The 20,954-nt window shown below is 42.6% G+C and overlaps 1 protein-coding gene across 1 annotated transcript; it reads right to left on the bottom strand.

The window, feature by feature from the left end:
• Positions 1 to 224: 224 nt before the first annotated feature.
• LOC148047974 (endogenous retrovirus group 3 member 1 Env polyprotein-like) lies at positions 225 to 2,036 on the bottom strand. The gene has a single exon (XM_087708212.1). The coding sequence runs from the start codon at positions 2,034 to 2,036 to the stop codon at positions 225 to 227; it is 1,812 nt and encodes a 603-aa protein (XP_087564338.1).
• Positions 2,037 to 20,954: the final 18,918 nt, after the last annotated feature.

Raw genomic sequence — 20,954 nt, 5'->3', positions numbered from 1 at the left:
TATAGATCATGCGTGACATAAACAAGGTCCATCTTGCAAGATAACAGGAAACTCCCCGTCTGGGTCGACTTGTTCCCAGATGTGTAAAAATATTTATTGCTCCTTCAGCAACTGTCAGCAATTGTTTTCTGCTTAATGGTGCAAAACCTCAGCTTTAATCAGAGTATTTGATATTAAACATGGCCTGTAGAACTGTGGTTCATAATTGGGCCTTTTAGCCCACCTTAGTCCCCCCTTTGGGACTCATCTGACATGTCCAGAAGAGTCACATACTCAGGTTCAGTGGATGGTTCTCCCACCGGTTGCATTCTTTCATATGCCCATAAGGCCATTACCTGTGCTGTCGCTTTCCGCTCCGCTACTAAGGATAAACTATTAGAAATAGTGCGTACAAAAATAGGTAAAACACAAGGAATTAATACACATCCCGCAGCAATTAAGCCTATTAAAGCAACTATGGCTTGTAAACCTGGCAATTTAGGAAACCAGGAACCAAAGATCTCCTTAACGTTGAATCCTCGCCACACCTGGTCAGGATTGTGAGTCAATTGACGCATCTCTGTAGTCAATTGTTTAACAACAGTTCCAGTTTCATCTATTTGCAGGCAACAATTAGAAAGATTAAATTTACCACATACGCCCCCTTCTTTAGCCAGCAAGTAATCTAAAGCCAAGCGATTCTGATACACTGCTGTCCTTATTTTATCTGTAGCCTCGGATATTATATTAAGGGCCTTATCAATACGTTGGCCCGCTAAATCTAATACTGCTTGAAGGCGAATAATTCTATTTAGCATATAAATGGGCATGCGATATCCGTAGGACCCATCTTCTGCCCATGTAGCCCTGCCATATGTACACACAATTCTTTCCGAACTCCAAACATCACTGTCTTCAAAGGCGGCCCAGTCCTTACAAAGGAAATTGGTAAAGACTGTATCAAGTTCCCGTTTCCTTCTAGTCTGGAGACCAACCTTCTCATACAGTGGGATTCCTAACACTTGGCGGGCTTTCATGGGTAATAAAAAGAATGAAGGTTTAATCCATCCCAAAATACATGACCCAGCCCAATCTCTAGGCAAAGTTTCATAAGCTAGTTTCCCACAAATCCAGTACATAGCTTCTGGAGCTTTCCATAGGTCATCTATAGAAGAAGAATCCAAGTAATTCAAATAGGTCATATCAAAACGTGGGGGCTGAGTAATATTAGCTGGTGAAGACCAGATACTATAGTCTGGGTTCCATGTTCCCAGACAAATTAAATCTCCAACATGAACTGATCCATTCCTTACAAAGCAGTTTCTTCCTACCAGATTAGTGGACAAAGTCCACACAATCCCAGTAAAATCTTTCCTCGCTGTGATATTACCAGCATAGGAGAGATTGTTATATATTGCTGGATCAGCTTCCATGGCTTCCCATGGCCACTGCTCTCCCATGTTTGTTCCTCCACAAACAAAGCAATTCTTAACAGTCAAGGTTTTACCTACCTGCTCAGCCATTTCTATGAATACATTGTTTGCCTTAGTACTTATTGGTAGTGGGTCTTCTAATTTTTGCAAGGTATCATACACAGACCATCCGAGGGATTTTACCTCTCCATCCTTAACCTTCTCGACTTTAATAGTTAGGTATGTCTTTGGGTCTCGCCCTTGGCCATCAATTCCAAAGCCATATGTCACTATGGATGGGGTGTTACGGGATATTTCCATCCGTATCATATTCCCAACATCTCTACGGAATGAAGTTATGTACGAACATCCCTTATAACCGCCTCCGGTGTAGTCACAAACACATTCCCAACCACTACATTTTATAGTGTCTCCACATGGTATCCATTGGTTAGGATTACCGTGATCCCAATTAATTGAGGTTTCACATAAGTATTTATGGTTAGCTTTATAAGCATTAATCCAAGTCTGACCTCCACAAGACAACCCATAGCCTCTGCTCAGGGCAGTGCATGCATCAAACATCACAATCAGGGGCTGTTTACCTTGTTGCAGTTGTACAGTGTAATTAAGGAAGTACAGCATGCCTTCTCCCTGTGGGTTATTTCTGGTACCCACCTTGGGCAGGCCTGTCCATAGGGTTACATTGAGGCGTACCGGGGTGTTGGGATTATAACATACAGTTTTTCCTTGCAGGGTGCACAAACTATACATAGTTTTGTTATGAAGGCAATTCATTTTAGCAGACTTACACCCTTGGGGTGACTGCGTATGATACACCAAGGTATTGACAGTTCGAGCTCCGATTTTAGCTTTTGTAATACAGGGTGCACAATCTTCTGTCCCACCTTTGGTTACCGCAGTTGGTACCCTTTTAGTTCGGGTGGGGCTATCATTATTCCAATAGGGTTTTATATCCCTGGATGGTTCCCATAATACTTGACATAACCCACTCCATCCTAATTGTAAGTTTTGACTCTTATTATTATTACAAAGAAATAGTATGTCTTCAGGGCTTCCTTCTGCAGTCACACAGCAACTAGACCATAAGGTCTTATCAATCCAAAGACACCTTGGGTCCCCCTGATCCCAACTACTCTTAGTTGCTTCCTTACATAGGTCGTAAATCCCTTTTCTCCATTCATCATTATGACTATTACAAGACCACGCCAATCCTTTCTTGGAGTACCTTGGCGTTACTTCTATCGTTAGATCACATCCCTTATGTGCTGTTCTCCAATATTGGAATTCCCCTTTTTGAAATCCTCCCCCTTTGATACAAATGGTGCTTAGGGGTAGTCTATTTTGATAAAGGCCCACCTCTCTCTTATTTCTGCGTCTCTTAGGTTTCCTCTTATAGTTATTCCAAACTCAATTGGATGCATTTGTACCAGACATGCCCCTTGCCATCCAGATTTTAACTGTGAAGGGGAAGTAATACGGGTCCAGCCCCAATAATGGGGGACTCCACAATCCAAAACTAGAGGTGGTTCTCCCCCCTTTTGTCGGGCTCTAGTACACATTCCCCTTCGCATTAGATATCCCACATATGGGCATACATCTGGGTTGGAAAAACCTCGAGACTGACAGGTGATTTTTACAATCTTATCAAATAGGTCAGGGAGTTTGCAAAGGTGTGGTAGAACTCCATTCCGACAATTCGGAGAAAACACAATGGGGGTTGTCCCTTCCCATTCCTGGGATCCGACATCATAAGATCACCCAATATGGGGTCTATCCTCTGGGTTACTCCACAATCCTAAGTTGCCCATGTAAACAAAACTACATTTGCTCCCAACACTGTATAAGCATATCCCTAACATAACAATAAACCAAACGGGCTGTATACCTCCGTGCATCCTGGTCACACACGTCTTGATTTCCCCGATCCTGTGATGCACGCAGAACTGTAGGGGTTAATTTAAGCGTATAGGATGGAGGGCCAGATCCAGTGATCAGATAGGAGTCCAACACATCCTCAATAACAACTATGTCACACTTAATGTTACAGTAACTGTGTTGGACACAATCAATACAGTGGGCACAACAACCACATCCACATCTACAAGTACAAAACCAGCACATATAGATAGTATAAATGATAAAAACCAAAAGCAATGTAAGTCTTGTACGCAGGTCCAATATTCTTCACCCGTGCGTAGAAAGTCAGCTTCCGGAGTGACTTAGCAAGGGTTCTCCACTGCCGACCTTTGGAAAATTCATCGGAGGGGAAGCTGTGCTGGCTCTCTGTCCTCCCTTCCAGGTGCGGGATCTGCTTCAGGTGCAGGGTCGGCTTGGATTTCCCTTAAATTGTCTGTATGCAACTGTCCATTAGCGAATGGGACGCCAGCAAATGGCCACCAGTCAACTGCTCTCACAGTTCCGCCAATTGAGTGTTGGACCGTTGGGTTGGCGTACTTCACAATACAAATAATGCACACAATGAAAGCAAGTATCACAATACCTATAGCAATACAACAAAGGATATAATTGGACTTTATTGACGAATCAATTTCAACCTCAATGGTTGGTCGCTGGGATGTGTGGTCCATTGTTTGTCAGCGGCCCTCTTTACGCGGGTCCAATGTATCCAGGTTTTAGATTCCGCAATCTTAATAGCAAGTGGAGATGTCATAATTACCTCATAAGGTCCCTTCCACCTCCCTTCTAATTTTTCCTTTTTCCAATGTTTTACCCATACTCGGTCCCCTGGCTTGAAAGAATGACACTTAGTTACCAATCTGGGAGGGGTCTGTTCCAACACATAATTTCTCAACTTTTCAACCTGTTTATTTAGCTCCTGCACCATTTCCATGGCCCATACTCCCCCCTTATGCCCCAAATCAGGCCATCCAGCCAAATTACGTCGTAACAACGTCGGCGGCCGACCAAACATCAACTCATATGGTGAGAGTCTATGTTGTCGTCTGGGAGCACTCCGAATTGCATACAATGCAAGGGGCAAAGCATCGGGCCACTTCAAGAACCGGATTGTGGGTGGAAAGAAGAATGGAAGCGCCATTTCACCCCTATAGCTTGTGCAATGGCCCGATTAATGTGATGGACAAACTCCGGGCCATTGTCTGACGAAATAAAGGAGGGGTTACCAAATCGAGGAATAATCTCTTTAAGTAAAACCTTTGCTACTTCCTGTGCCTTTTTCGTTCTAGTAGGGAAAGCCTCTGGCCAACCCGTGTATAAATCCACAATAACTAACATAGCCCTATAAAACCCACTTCGTGGCATATCAGTAAAGTCAATCATGACTGTGTCCATAGGATAGTAGGCAATAGGTATGGTTCCTGGTGGAAGGGAAGGACCTTGCCTAGGATTAACTTTAGCACACGTTTCACAGGATGATGCTACTTTTACTGCCATCCCTGCTAACCCATCTATATAGTAATCCCTCATAAGAGCGGATTCCAAAGCTGTTTTTCCCATATGGGTGGTTTCATGAGTGGAACGAACCAATTGCCATGCCACTGTGGAAGGCACATATATTCTTCCATCCGGAAGAACATACCAGCCCTTATCGATGACCGCCATCAAATCGTTGACTGCCTTATCACATTCAGATAAAGAATAGGAGGGTTGGATGTCTACTGGTATAACCCCTAAATCCAGGGCAACATTAATATACATGTCTGGTAGAGGCTCATGACGCAATGCTGCAGCTCGTGCTTCAGCGTCTGCTGCCCTGTTCCCTAAAACAATTCTATCATTACCTCGTTGATGACCTCTACAATGCATAACTGCCACCTTTTTTGGTTTTTGGACAGCATCTATCAATCTCTGAATTAAATGGCTATGTTGTATATATTTGCCAGCTGAATCCCTAAATCCCCTTTCCTTGTATACCGCCCCATGAGCATGCAAAGTTAAAAATGCGTATTTACTATCCATCCATACATTCAAACGTTCACCTTCAGCCCGTTCCAATGCCCGAATGAGGGCCCACAATTCTGCCACTTGTGCACTTTTTCCTGCTCCCAACGGCCCACTTTCAATTACCCCCTCATCATCAACAATGGCATAGCCTGCAACTCTCATCCCCTGGTGGATATAACTAGACCCATCGGTATACCAGTTATAATCCACCTGAGGCAAAGGTATGTCAGTTAAATCGGGTCGTGTGGAATAAACGGTTTCCAACACTTGTACACAATCATGTTCCACCTCTGTTTCCGTAGGCAAGAGAGTAGCAGGATTTAATGAGGTAGATACCACTAGATGAACCTGGGGGTTTTCAATCATCATGGCCTGGTATTTAATGATTCGTTGGTTACTAATCCACAAATGGCCCTTCTGATCAAGAATTGCCTGAACAGAGTGTGGGGTGTGGACCTTGATTGGACAGGAAAAAGTGAGTTTATTACAATCTTGCAGCAATTCCGCAATGGCTGCTAAAGCTTTCAAACAATGCGGCCACCCTTGTGCCACAACGTCTAGTTGTTTTGACAGATATGCAACTGGTTGTTGCCACTGGCCAAGCTGCTGAGTCAACACTCCTAAAGCGACATTCTTACGTGTATCCACATACAAATTGAAGGGCTTACTCAGATTTGGCAGGGCCAAGGCCGGAGCTCTTAATAGAGCTTCTTTAATTGCATCAAAGGCCTGATCCTGCTCCTTTGTCCAAAGGAAGGGGTCTGTCTTACTTCCCTTGGTAGACGAATACAGTGGAGCTGCCATTAGTGCGTAATTTGGAATCCAAATTCTACAAAAACCTGCCAAGCCTAAAAAGCCTCTCAATTGCCTCCTATCAGTTGGCCTCGCCAGATTAAGCACCGCTCGCTTTCTCTCCAGGCCTAGTGCTCTTTGTCCTTGCATTTCTCAACCTTATCCCTATTCACATACACTTTCCTAGCCACCTCCACCAACTCAGTCGTATTCTTCCCTAGCGCTCCCTCTAACCTTTGCAATTTCTTACGAATGTCCAATGCACTTTGCGCAATGAATCTCTCATTCAACATCCTTACATTCTCCGGAGCCCTCGGGTCCATTTGAGTATACAACTCGTAAGCCTCAATCAACCTCTGAAGGAATGCCTCTGGACTCTCATCTGCTCCTTGCATTACTAATGAAGGCTTAGACAAATTCACAGGGGTTTTTCCTGCCTTCTTGAGAGCTGCCACTATCAGGGCCTGATACGTTTGTATCTTTGCCATGTCCCCTGCTACCTTAGGATCCCATCCAGGATCCCGTTCCGGTGCTTCTTCCAACAATTTCTGAGCTCTATCTACTTCTGTATGATAACGTTCTCTAAAAACCTCTCGCATTCCTGCTTTGCATTTCTCTCTCTCTTCTGCTGTTAGCAACGTAGTTAACGTAGACTTTTCCATAATGGAAAGAGTCCTTCCTTTTCCTCTAACAATGTACTTTCCTCTTTCTCGGCTTTCGCCCTCTCCGCCTCCAATCGTCTAGTTACCGGCCCTTCTCTTCTAATTCCTGTAGCCCCTGAACCACCATCCTTGGGCTCCTTCCTTCTCACTGCCCCTCCTGTTGCCTGATGATCTCCTGCCCCCACAACAGCAGCACCCATAGCCTGGGGCACAACAATGCCTACGGGTGCCGATGCATAGGGAGGGGGAGGTCTGAAAAATTCCTCCTCGTCTTGGGCAAAAATCCTTTTCTTCTCTGACTCCTTTTTCTCTGAAGCTGGTACATTTTTGACACATCTCGACGCTAACCTCGACTTCCCCTTTTCCTTTGGTCTAACCACACACAGGCGAACCATTTCGGCTTGACACTGTAATAATTCATCAGCCTGCCCTGCTACAGCGTCTCCCCACTGATCTATATATGGAAACTGATTAGGATAGCGTTCTTCGTTTGCAGCAATTAACGAAGTTAAATCATCTATAATTTGGTTTTGACAAGTTCCTCCCATCGGCCATCCTACCCCCATATGTGGCCACTGGTTCTGACACAAGTAAATAAGCCTATCCGTGGTCAATTTTGGGTAAGGGACTCTATAGTCAGTGTGGTTAAAATATGAATTAAATCCTTTAATCATGCAATCCAGCGGTGTGCTGGGTATGCTGCTACCCCCACCCATTCTAACACACTACCAGCGACCTGAGGCCCCAGAAGCCGGAACTCAATGGCCACCTGCAGGAACTGCGCTGGTTTAACCACCCACACAACCTATACGGACTTCATTAGGAACGCCGTCCCGAGTCCAGGGGGGTGATCAGGCCCCCTCTTCTATCTTCAAACGAGATAGGTACAATACAATTATCAAGATACTCGCCTGAGACGTCTTCTCCCCAAGGATCCTGGCCAGGAAACACCACAGCTCCTTTCCTAAGTTTGCAGGGTTCTTGGACTCACAATGCATGTCCCCCTTGGTGTGGTCGGGCTGCTGTTATTGCTTCCCGGGGTAAAAGAAGACCCGTGGCGCCTGGAAGCCAAGGAGCAGCAGCCCCACACCCCAACGGGGCAAAGTGGCCCTCAGCAAAATATTGCCTTAGCTTCTATGTCCCATCTGGGGTGCCAGAAAATGTAGTAGAATTAAGAGACAATGAAGCCAAGCGATGCAATATAGGAAAAGTTTATTGAATGCGCAGGTTCAAACATGCCAAAATAAGCATCAAGAGTTTGAACCCCGAAGGGTTCTTAAAGCCATACATTTATAGTGCGAATTACGTCATCATCTATAGAGGCAGTGTTTAAGCATATAAGGCAATGAGAGGAACCAAAAACTGTCTATGCCAGATGGCCAACAGTTACTATTCCTAAAATATACATGGTCAGCACCATATAGATCATGCGTGACATAAACAAGGTCCATCTTGCAAGATAACAGGAAACTCCCCGTCTGGGTCGACTTGTTCCCAGATGTGTAAAAATATTTATTGCTCCTTCAGCAACTGTCAGCAATTGTTTTCTGCTTAATGGTGCAAAACCTCAGCTTTAATCAGAGTATTTGATATTAAACATGGCCTGTAGAACTGTGGTTCATAATTGGGCCTTTTAGCCCACCTTACAATAAATAAAATATTATTTTAAAATACATTAAAAAAATAAAAGAAAAAACCCAGCTCACTTACCAGCAGGCAGGCAGAGTCAGCAGATCTTCGTAGGGATGGATGGAAGCACACAGGGAGCCTATATATACGCAACTGCAGTAACAATGACAATGATGAAGGATTGGATTGAGTTAAAGAATAAAAGAATTCTGATTTTAGAAGGCCATGACCTGCAGGCAGGCTGGCATAATTTCTTATGGAATGAATGACAAACATAAAACGCACAAATACTTTCAAAATCATTTAATTAGAACTTTACTGCAACAATGGCTCAAAATTAAAAAAATCCACTATGAGAAAACCCCAAATTGGCTATCACCAACAGAAAGAACGACACACCCAAATTTTACAGATTGGAACAAAATTCTAAGATACAGAGATCTAATTGACAGACAGGGAAATTTAAAAACAATTGAAGAATTGGCAGATCAGAATATGAAAGGTGACTGGCTAACCTACCTCCAAATTAAAACTAAATACAATAAAGACACTAAAATATATGGTATTGAAACAGAACCACACAAATTGAATAAAATTATTCAAAGTCTGGACAGAAAGATGATAGGGAAAATATACAAATTCCTCTTGAAGTATCAAATGGAAGAGGAAATTGGAAACTGTAAAAGAACCAATGATAAAATGGGCACAGAACTTTGGCTATAACATTGAACTAGACAAATGGGAAAAAATTTGGGGAATAAATTTAAGAATGACACTATCAATCCCATACAAGGAAAACCTTGTTCTTTCAATCCTTCCAATATTTTTTTCCTTCATTCCCTTGTCTGTTTCAATATTAAGTACATTTCTTCCTTTCTTCCTATAATTTTTTCCATTTTCTTCCTTATATTCTTTTCCATTTCAACATTGTCTTCCTTTTTTCCTTCCTTCCTTCCTATACGTCTTTCCATTTTCTTCCTTATATTATCTTTTCTGTTTCAACAGTCTTTGTTTCTTCCTTCCTTCCCCTCCTTCCTTCCTTCCCTTCCTTCCTATACTTCTTCTTTCATTCATTATATTTTCTTTTCCATTTCAATATTAAGTGTAATTCTTTGTTCCTCCTTCCTTCTTTCAATCCTTCCAATACTTTTTCCTTCATTCTCTTTTCCTTCAATATTAAGTGCAATTCCTTCCTTCCTTCCTTCCTTCCTTCCTTCCTTCCTTCCTTCCTTCCTTCCTAAGTTATTTCCATTTTCTTCCTTATATAATATTTTCTGTTTCAACATAAAGTGCCTTCCTTCCTTCCCTCCCTCCCATCCCTTTCTTTATGTTTTCTTTATGTTTTCTTCATGCTTTCTTTTCTTTTTCCTCTTCTCTTTTTAAATCCCCCCCTTCTTCTCCTCCTCTACATTTAGGTTGGATTAGTTTGTACAACAGTCATCAAACTTCTGAAGTAAAAATAAATAAATAAATAAATCATATTTAAGAAGAAGAAGAAAAAGGAAGACGTTTTTAGTTAAGTCAAACGTTTTAATAAAAGTTTCATCTTTTAAGATTCGTCCAACACATCCAATTGTAACCTTAACAGTAAAGAATATCACCCCAGCTGCTAAAGGTTCAACCAGTCTGAGAACCATTGAAAAGACAACAGTGCAGCAAAATCCAAAAGACACAACTTCCTCACGACCTCACCGCCATTGCTTTGGTACCAAATCTTTAAGGAAGGGGCGCCAGAAAGGAGGAGGAGGAGGAGGAGGAGAAGGGAACCAAAGAGACGCTCTCGGAGGCAGCGATCCCATGCACGAAGAGGCAGGAGGAGAGGTTGGGGCGCTGCACGAACGGACTCCTCGCGGCCGCTCCCACGCTCTCGGAGGCAGCGATCCCATGCACGAAGAGGCAGGAGGAGAGGTTGGGGCGCTGCACGAACAGACTCCTTGCGGCCGCTCCCACGCTCTCGGAGGCCCAGAAGCGAGGGGACGTTCTCTGCTGGCGGCGCTGCTCCCCCGACCTCTCTTCCTTCTGCGGCGAATGCCATGGATTCACGAACGGACTCCACGGAAGGAAGAGAGATTGGGACAGCAGCGGGGAGGCACAGAAGCCAGAGGACGTTCTCTGCTGGCGTCCGCCGCTCCCCCGATATCTCTTCCTTCCGCGGCGAATCCCATGGATTCACGAACGGACTCCACGGAAGGAAGAGAGATTGGGACAGCAGCGGGGAGGCACAGAAGCCAGAGGACGTTCTCTGCTGGCGTCCACCGCTCCCTCGAAATCTCTTCCTTCCGCGGCGAATCCCATGGATTCACGAACGGACTCCACGGAAGGAAGAGAGATTGGGACAGCAGCGGGGAGGCACAGAAGCCAGAGGACGTTCTCTGCTGGCGTCCGCCGCTCCCCCGACCTCTCTTCCTTCCGCGGCGAATCCCATGGATTCACGAACGGACTCCACGGAAGGAAGAGAGATCGGGACAGCAGCGGGGAGGCACAGAAGCCAGAGGACGTTCTCTGCTGGCGTCCGCCGCTCCCCCGATATCTCTTCCTTCCGCGGCGAATCCCATGGATTCACGAACGGACTCCACAGAAGGAAGAGAGATTGGGACAGCAGTGGGGAGGCACAGAAGCCAGAGGACGTTCTCTGCTGGCGTCCGCCGCTCCCCCGATATCTCTTCCTTCCGCGGCGAATCCCATGGATTCACGAACGGACTCCACGGAAGGAAGAGAGATTGGGACAGCAGCGGGGAGGCCCAGAAGCGAGGGGACGTTCTCTGCTGGCGGCGCCGCTCCCCCGACCTCTCTTCCTTCCGCGGCGAATCCCATGGATTCACGAACGGACTCCACGGAAGGAAGAGAGATCGGGACAGCAGCGGGGAGGCACAGAAGCCAGAGGACGTTCTCTGCTGGCATCCGCCGCTCCCCCGATATCTCTTCCTTCCGCGGCGAATCCCATGGATTCACGAACGGACTCCACGGAAGGAAGAGAGATTGGGACAGCAGCGGGGAGGCACAGAAGCGAGGGGACGTTCTCTGCTGGCGGCGCCGCTCCCCCGACCTCTCTTCCTTCCGCGGCGAATCCCATGGATTCACGAACGGACTCCACGGAAGGAAGAGAGGTCTGGTCTGGGCAGCACGCACAGAGCGGGAAAGGCAGCACCAAAGCCTGGCCGCGAGCGAGGGAGCGCGCGGCGAGCAGCGACGCCGGGCTGCTTCCTCCTCCGCCGCCAGCGGCGGCTGCTCCCTCCGGGGCAGGAGAGCTGGGAGCAGCCGCCCGAGAACTTCCACGTGTTTCCAAAGGTTTTGCCGCCCGTTCCAGCGCAGCACAGGGGCTGGCTGCGAACTCTGCAAGGGGGCTGTCTCCTTCCCCCAGCCCAGCGCCTCCCGATTCCCACGGTACCAAATTTAATACAAAACATGATTTACTCACCACCAGTGAGTAAGCGCAGCTGCCCAAAACAAAGACGAAATAAAATGGAGACTCGCGCATGCGTCCTCAGCTAAGGAGTCCAGCCAATCAGTGAGCTGGTTGGCCAGCTCACTGATTGGCTGAAGTCCAGCCAATCAAATCAGTGAGCGGCAGGCTGGGCTGGCTTAAATTTGTAGGTGGTAGCATAGAACAGAACGATGAGCCAGCCCAGCAGCTGATGGGCAGGAGCTGCAAGCGCCAAAAAAAGCGTGCCTTTTTAAAAAGCGGGCGGGACGTGGGAAAATGCATCAAAAAGCGTGGGTGTCCCGCCAAAAGCGGGACATCTGGTCACCTTAGGTTAGATATGTTTGAAGTTACAATAATTCCCTCCAGTCATATGGGGTTTAACTAAACCTTTTGTCTTGGTAACAGTTTCTACATATTTCCATCAAGATCATCTTTCATACTCCCTGCAATGCTGACTGTTAGAAAGTTTTTTTGATTAAACATTTTGAATTCTCCCCTGAACTTTTTAAAAACTGTTCCTGCAACTCACTCTAACTTTGGACAACAGGGAGCAGGGTGCCTAACATCAGGGGCAGAGACATTCTACAAAAAACAACCTACATCATATTCCCACCAGAGATAAATGTAAAGCATGAGTTGGGTTATTGAAAAAGAATGTATAGTTATTATGTTTCTGCTGAAACATTAATGATGACAAAGATAATACATAGGGCTGTAGATTACATTAAAGCACTTTAGATTGGATGGAAGCTGCCTTCAGTTTTTGTGGTTTTTATTGAATAAATACAAATTCCTTAGTTTAAGATAACAATAGCAATAGCACTTAGACCTATATACCACTTTACAGCCCTCTCTAAGTGGTTTTACAGAGTCAGCATATTGCCCCCATAATCTGGGTCCTCATTTTACACATCTTGGAAGGTTGAATTAACCTTGAGCCTGGTGGGATTTGAACTGCCAAATTGCAGGCAGCCAGCAGTCAGCATAAGTAGTCTGCAGTACTACACTCTAAGCACTGCACCACCAAGGCTCTTATGCGCCACCAAGGCTCTTAAATAAATAAAAAATAAGCACATGAATAGCACAGAACTACATTTGTGGATGAAGACCAAGTTTGATAGCTAGGGGAAAGAATATTTGTAGCTCAGGGTTAAACTATGGGATATTTGGTGCTCTCTGAGCTTGGTAGTTTTCTTGCAGACTGGCACTGATGATGTTACTTAGTTTGGTAATGAAATGTCTGCAAGAAAACTACCAAGCTCAGACAGCATGAAGGACCCCACAGTTTGATATCTGAATTCTACTAGCATTTTATTTTGGAAAATACATTTCTTTATATTTCTACAGCAAAGGTATCTAACAGGGGCAGGGGGAGTGTCAAAAAAGTCAAAATGGTAGATCTGGTAATGTGATGGAAGCCTTTTTTGTGTATGCACTGTCAATATATATAGAAAAAGGATGGGGTTTGGGGTATGCAGCCTCCCTCCCCCATCCCATCCCTATGAATGGAGCTGCTGTATTAGATGGACTTTTTCTCCTTCTCCTCTAGGTTTCACTGAGATTTTTTTATATACCTAATAAGAGTACTGAATTAGAATCCTTCTGAAATATGTCTTTTAAAAAGCCTACATTTATTTATTATTTATTTATTATTTGTTTATTATTTATTATTTATTATTTATTTATTTATTTATTATTTATTTGTTTATTTATTATTTATCATTTATCATTTATCATTTATCATTTATCATTTATCATTTATCATTTATCATTTATCATTTATCATTTATCATTTATCATTTATCATTTATCATTATTTATTATTATTATTTATTATTTATTTATTATTTATTTATTATTTATTTGTTATTTATTTGTTATTTATTTAAAGCTTTTATATGCCGCCCAATCCCAAAGGACTCTGGGCGGCTTACAAAGAAATATAAAAAGCATAACAACAATGCAATTTAAAACAACAGTCATCCCTCATATATTCATTCTAGTCGGGGCCGGACCTCAACAACAGTGAGGTACACAGCCCCAGGCCTGCTGGAACAGCCAAGTTTTTACGGCTTTCCTGAAGGCCATCAGAGTGGGTATGGTCCGGATTTCCGGGGGGAGCTGGTTCCAAAGAGATGGAGCAGCCACCGAGAAGGCTTTCCTCCGAGGGCCCGCCAGCCGACATTGTTTGGCCGACGGCACCCGAAGGAGGCCCAATCTATGGGATCTTACTGGTCGCTGGGAGGTATGTGTCAGCAGGCAGTCTCGAAGGTACATGTAGCATTCCAAGGGCTAAATAGGATTTGACCTACTATATATTTTGTGGTAATTTGCGAAACTCCCACATAGCTTTAAATGGTTCCTCTCCCCCCCCCCCGCCCATCATAATGTGTTTATTATTTAGTCTTGCCATCTTACTTGGCTTATTAACTTTGTCTTTCCATCTATTTGCCTCTTATTTAGTGCTTTTGTTATAGCTCATAGAGCTCTGATTATAATGCTTGTAATGACTGATACATCTTTTTTAATATCCCACCGATTCTTCTGGGAACTGGCAGCAGATTTATTATTTCAGTAATATCTCCAAAGCTTTATTTCATGTTTAAGACATTATTTCTCCAGTTCATAGCATTGAAATAAATGTAATACAACTGCACACAGAAAAAAAAAAAAAGATTGAGCAACGAAGAGGATTAGGGAACTGGAGGCTAAAACATATGAAGAAAGGTTGCAGGAACCGGGTATGTCTAGTTTAATCAAAAGATGAACTAGGGGAGACATGATAGCAGTGTTCCAATATCTCAGGGGCTGCCACAAAGAAGAGGGAGAAAAATAGTTTTATTTGGAGAAAACTATTCTCCAAAGCACCAGAGGATAGGACAAGAAGCAATGGGTGGAAACTAACCAAGGAGAGAAGCAACTTAGAACTAAGGAGAAATTTCCTGGCAGTTAGAACAATTAATCAATGGAACAACTTGCCCCCAGAAGTTTCCTGCCTAAGCAGGGGGTTGGACTAGAAGACCCCCAAGGTTCCTTCCAGGAGTCCTTCGGGATTGGGCGGCCTATAAATTCATTCAATTCAATTCAATTCAATTCAATGATTCTATTCTATTCTATTCTATTCTATGAAGAAAAATCCCATAGTTAGTGGGGAAAAAAATAAGAATCCTGATTTTAGGAATTCCGCTTCCCATACGAAAGAACAGGTATAAAAAATATGTTTGGCCCAATCAAGGTCATCCTTCACTTCCAACAATTCATTTAGTGGCCATTCAAAGTTACAAGAGGATTGAAAAAAGTAACATGACTGTTTTTCATACTTATGACCGTTGCAGCATCCCCATGGTCATTTGATCAAAGTTCAGATGCTTGGCAACTGACTCATATTTATGACGGGTTCAGTGTCCTGGGGTCACACGATCCTCTTCTGCAATCTTCTGACAAACAAAGTCAGCGGGGAAGCCAAATCTACTTAACAACCGTGTTACTAATTTAACAATTTTACTGATTCACTTAACTGTGACAAGAAAACTCATAAAATAGAGCAAAACTCACTTAACAACAGAAATATTGGGCTCAATTGTGGTTGTAACTGGAGGGCTACCTATACCATATTTTTTGCGATCATATAAGCAGCTGTGTCCTCTTTGCCGATGACATAAAACTATTTAACACTACCATGATTCTTCTGTTCTACAAAGCGACCTTGATTATGTGTCAGAATGGTCGAGCAATTGGCAACTCCAAATCTCAACCAACAAATGCTCTGTCGTACACATTAGAAACAAAAATCAGAACACCAAATACAATCTGGGTGGATACAACCTCGTAGACGACCCTCACTCTGTCAAGGACCTAGGAGTACTCATCTCAAATGATCTAAGCCCCAGAGCTCACTGTAACAGCATTGCCAAAAAGACATTAAGAGTTGTTAATCTAATTTTGCGAAGCTTCTTCTCCAGTAACATTGTACTGCAAACTAGAGCATACAAAACTTTTGCCAGACCAATTCTCGAATATAGCTTGTCTGCCTGGAAACCACACTGTATATTGGATGTTAATAGCAATAGCAATAGCAGTAGACTTATATACCGCTTCATAGGCCTTTCAGGCCTCTCTAAGCGGTTTACAGAGAGTCAGCATATTGCCCCCAACAATCTGGGTCCTCATTTTACCCACCTCGGAAGGATGGAAGGCTGAGTCAACCCTGAGCCGGTGAGATTTGAACCGCTGAACTGCTGATCTAGCAGTAGCCTGCAGTGCTGCATTTTAACCACTGCGCCACCTTGGTTAATGCAATCGAGCAAGTCCAGAGGTATTTCATGAAAATACTACTCTACTCCTCTGCTCACAATAGAGTACCTTATGCCACCAAGCTTGAAATTTTGGGCTTGGACAACCTATAACACCACCGATTAAGGTCTGACCTAAGCTTAGTAAACAAAAGTGTTTGATACAATGTCCTACCTGTCAATGACTACTTCAGCTTCAACCGCAATAATACATGGACAAACAATAGATACAAACTCAAGGTAAATCGCTCCAAACTTGATTGCAGAAAATATGACTTCAGCAACAGAATGATCAATGCCTGGAATACACTACCTGACTCTTTTGTTACATCCTCAAACCCCCATAACTTTAACCTTAAACTGTCTAGTGTGGACCTCATCTCTTTCCAAGAGGTCTGTAAGGGGGTGTGTATAAGCACACCAGTGTGCCTACCGTCCCTGTCCTATTGTCCCCATTTATTCGTACCCATTTTCTGTGTTCATGTCCATGTTTATACTTATACCTGTTATCTCGTATATGTTTGACAAATTAAATAAAATAAAAATAAAATATTGACAAATGGTAGACCATATCAAGATGTAAGTAGCACCTGCTAGATGCTTTTTTAAATGAAACATCTTTTCCCCCAGGATTGCAGAGAACAATACAATCACACCCAAAATGCAACTGCATTAAGGATTTGCAGATGGACACTGTACAGACGACGTCTGTATAATTTTTTTGCTTTTGAATCTGAAAAATTGCACCCTTCAGCAAAAGTTATGTTCTTGTGTGCTTTGCCCAATTATAGCTAGAGTCTGTTGTTCATCTGCTTGGGAGTACCTCTCAAACGCACTGTTCTCTCAAAAATAGGTCACTGCCCAAATTCATTTTTTATTTTTATTTCATTTGAAAATTTTATTCCAGAATTTTAATTAACAATTACCGGTAACATTAATTTTAATATTTTTTTTTCTTTTTATTTATTTGAGTATCGTTTGCATTTAATTTTTTTTAACAGTGTAAAAAATGTTTTACAATCGCTGATTTTACACAGCTTACCAACTCAAGCCTTTTGGGAGGAAAGGTTGATAAAATGCTTGCTGCTATTTTTATCTTCAGAAGTTAGAAATGCTTTTCGCTATTTGGTGACTTCGTAGTCCTATAATTGTATGCTAATTTTAGGGGTTGAAGGTATAATTGATGTTTTATTGTTTCAGTCACATAATCTGCTGAAGTTAAATGGTAAACAAATAATATAAATAAAAATAAAATCCAATTAGAGAAATCCCATTGCATAAAATTTGTATTCTGCAGAGCTAGTTACTTGGAGCTAAAGAACACATTCTGGCTTTAATGTTGCAGTCTTAAACACATAAAAGAATAAGCTTCTTGCAACAGATTGGGACTTGCTTGTAATAAGCAAGTATAGGTCTATGTTCGAAGCAAATGTTCTGAGTGTCTTAAATCAGAAGACTATTAAATCAGAATACACTACAGGTAGTCCTCGACTTATGACTTGTTGCTTAGCAACTATTAGAAGTTACTACCTGTCAGAAAAAGAACTGGATTGTAAGTTCCAACAACGGTCATTCCCCTGTCTCATGAAAATATGATCACATTTTGGGCACTTGGCAACATTAAGGGATGTTTGCAGCATCCCATAGTCATGTTTTAAAATGGTTTTGCCACAAACGGGCATGCCTAGTTTCTCCCTACCTTGGCAGACCAGAGGTAAGCAAAATCGGTTTAAGTTTTTACAAAAAGGAAGAAATAAAATGTAACCACTCTTTTTAAATTAAAGATCTAAAATGCAAACCTTCAATAGGGGCTATTCAAATTACAGGGGGGAAAAAAATCAAGCTTGGTTTTAAAAAAATATTTATAAAAGAAGATGTAACAGGCAGACCACACAACAGATGCCACAGTCTGCTAGAAATAGGAATTTTCTACCCTAAAAATATACTCTTCCCAAGTATATTTTTAAAGGGAAAAATACTATCTTTTCTGTAACATGCCAGAAGATCTACCTGAAAGGCTGATATAAAACAGAATTTTCTGATTAGTACAGGAAGATAACACAATCAGACTCAACTTATTGCAACAAACACAAACAGAAATGAAAGATCTAATGCACCTTCTGTTAGACTGTTTCTCTATTCCTTCTGAAAACAGCAAGAATTCTTTGCTTCTCTTCTTGGATCTACCATTTTCCTGAAAATTTTAGGCTTTAATCTGAGATCCTGGGAAATCTTATTCCACTGCTTTTATCACCCTCAATTCCCAGCTTCATCTCAATGCTTTTAAGGAACTCAAATTTTATAATTCCACAGAGAAAGATACTGACCCCCTGTTTATATGAACAAGATCTATTCTTCCTTCTGAGCCCTGGTGGTACAGCGATTAGAATGTGTTGAATTTATATTTACCAACAAAGAAATAAAGGGAGACTAGTATAAATCTATTTCAAGCTATTTAGCTTTTGTCAGTTAGCCTTCTGGGATTCAAACCTGGGCTACTTACACATTAGGTAGATGTATTCACCTCTAAGCAATGGGCTCTCCTTCCTTTGTCAGCTATACCAGGGGGGAGATTAAGTGGTTTTTCTGGTGGATTGGTCTACTCAAATATGGGATGGAGAATTCTGCTTCTGCTTTCACCTTTCAGCCCCAATCCAGGAGACTTTGCAGGAAGTCGCTTTCATGACAAACTATTTTTGTGTTGAATTAATATTCTACCGACAAAGAAAGGGAGACTAGTATAGATCTATTTCAGTGGAAGCAGTATGTTCCGTCCCATATTTATATATAAATAAATATATAATAAAATAATCCCAAATATTTATTTATTTATTATCCCAAATAAATAAATAAAATAAAAATAAAATAAATAAAAATAAACATATTTGGGTAGACCAAGTTGTCCTGATAGACCATTGTCACAAGAAAAAAACACTCAGTGATTAGAATGTAATATTGAAGGCAAACTCTGCCCATAATCCAGAGTTCGATCTTGATGGGGCTCAAGGTTGATTCAACTCTCCATCCTTCCAAGGTTAGTAAAATGAGGACCCAGATTGTTGGGGGCATATGCTGACTTTTGTAAACCACCCAGAGAATGCTGTAAAGGATCCTGGTATATAAGTCTAAGTGCTATTGCTATTCTGTCTGAAATGGGAAAATGTATATTCTGAGTGCAGACACAACCCAACTCTTGCCTGAATATGGATTTCTTCTTCTTTTAATTAATTGGATCAATATGGTATTTTACTCACTTTGTTAGTTTTCTTTAAATTAGAAAGTATGCAGAGAAAAACAGCAAAGATGATAAGGAGTCTGGAGGCTAAACCATCTGATGAATGGTTAAGGGAGCTAGGTATATCTAGCCTATAAAGAGAAAGATTAGGGGTGACATGATAACTGTCTTCCAGTGCTTGAGAGGCTGTCAAAGAGAAGAGTTGAGAGTTGGACTAGAAAAGGTGCTTTGAAGCACAATCTGTTCATGATTCCTTCTTTCCCACCCAGGGCATCAACCTAGAGCTGTGATGGCAATAGCAATAGCAGTTAGACTTATATAAAGCTTCATAGGGCTTTCAGCCCTCTCTAAGTGGTTTACAGAGTCAGCATATCACCCCCACAGTCTGGGTCCTCATTTCACCCACCTCGGAAGGATGGAAGGCTGAGTCAACCTTGAGCCGGTGAGATTTGAACCGCTGAACTGCAGATAACAGTCAGTTGAAGTGGCCTGCAGTACTGCACTCTAACCACTGCACCACCTTGGCTCGGTGGCACGCAAAGCCATATCTGAGGGCATGCAAGGCATGGCTCTATGTCAGCTCCAGCGCACATGTGCACACTGGCCAGCTGATTTTCAGCCTTCCGGAGGGTGGGGAGGCCGTTTTTCGCCCTCCCCGAGCTTCAGGAAAGCCTCTGGAGCCTGTGGTTGAACTTCCAGTTTGTCTGTTGCACCGTTTTTCACCCTCCCCAGGGTCTGGAGGCTTCACTGAAGCCTGGGGAGGTTAAAATACAGCCCAATGGGCCTACCTGAAGTCTGGAGGTTTCAGCGAGGTCTGTGCACATGCACAGGGGTGGTGGTGTAGTACATGCATGGGGGGAGGGCATTGCATTATGGGTGTGGGCACGTACACATGTGCTCTCACAGTCACGTGCACCCTTTTGGCACCCAAGCAGAAAAAACATTCACCATCACTGACCTAGAGTATTCTCCAATGCACCTGAGGGCAGGAGAAGAAGTAACAGGTGAGAGATCATTAAATAGAGATCCAACCTACAACTAAGGAGACATTTCCTGACAGTGGAAAGAATTAATTAATGGAACAGCTTGCATTTTGGAGTCATGGAAGCTCCATTGCTGGAGGTTTTCAAGAAACGTTTGGACAACCATTTGACTGGGATAAAAGAAAGTATCCTGCTTTGGACAGGGAATTGAACTAGAAGACCTCTAAGGTCCCTTCCACTTCCAGCCATATGATTCTATCTTCTTTAACTTATCTCTTCATCTACCAAGATGCCTTGTAGAACCCATCAAACATGTCCTTTATCTCCTTTTGTTTTTAATATGGCAGTAGAACTTTGTATGAGGTTGGAGAACATTTCAGATATAACTGTGACAACCGCTGAAAAGAAATGATTACAATTAATTATTGTTATTTATATATTTTCTATGACAATGTATTGTTACCATGCAACAATTTATTAAGTTATCAAGTTATTGCTTTAACTGGAGTTTCATGAACTTTTATATTGTCTAATATTTCTTTTGCGAATTGTAAGAATTGTGATTTCGGGAGCCATTGAATTCTTTTAAATACCTAGG

Source organism: Thamnophis sirtalis, unplaced genomic scaffold, assembly GCF_051295495.1.
Source record: "Thamnophis sirtalis isolate CommonGarterSnake01/CBP01778 unplaced genomic scaffold, rThaSir2_p1.2 scaffold_3, whole genome shotgun sequence".
Lineage (NCBI taxonomy): Eukaryota > Metazoa > Chordata > Lepidosauria > Squamata > Natricidae > Thamnophis > Thamnophis sirtalis.
Note: the sequence above shows the minus strand (reverse complement) of the source record. Positions and strands in the feature narration are given on the sequence as shown.

Excerpts from the sequence above, each read along its gene's own strand:
- LOC148047974 (XM_087708212.1), bottom strand. The coding sequence starts at position 2,036 with ATGCTGTACTTCCTTAATTACACTGTACAACTGCAACAAGGTAAACAG.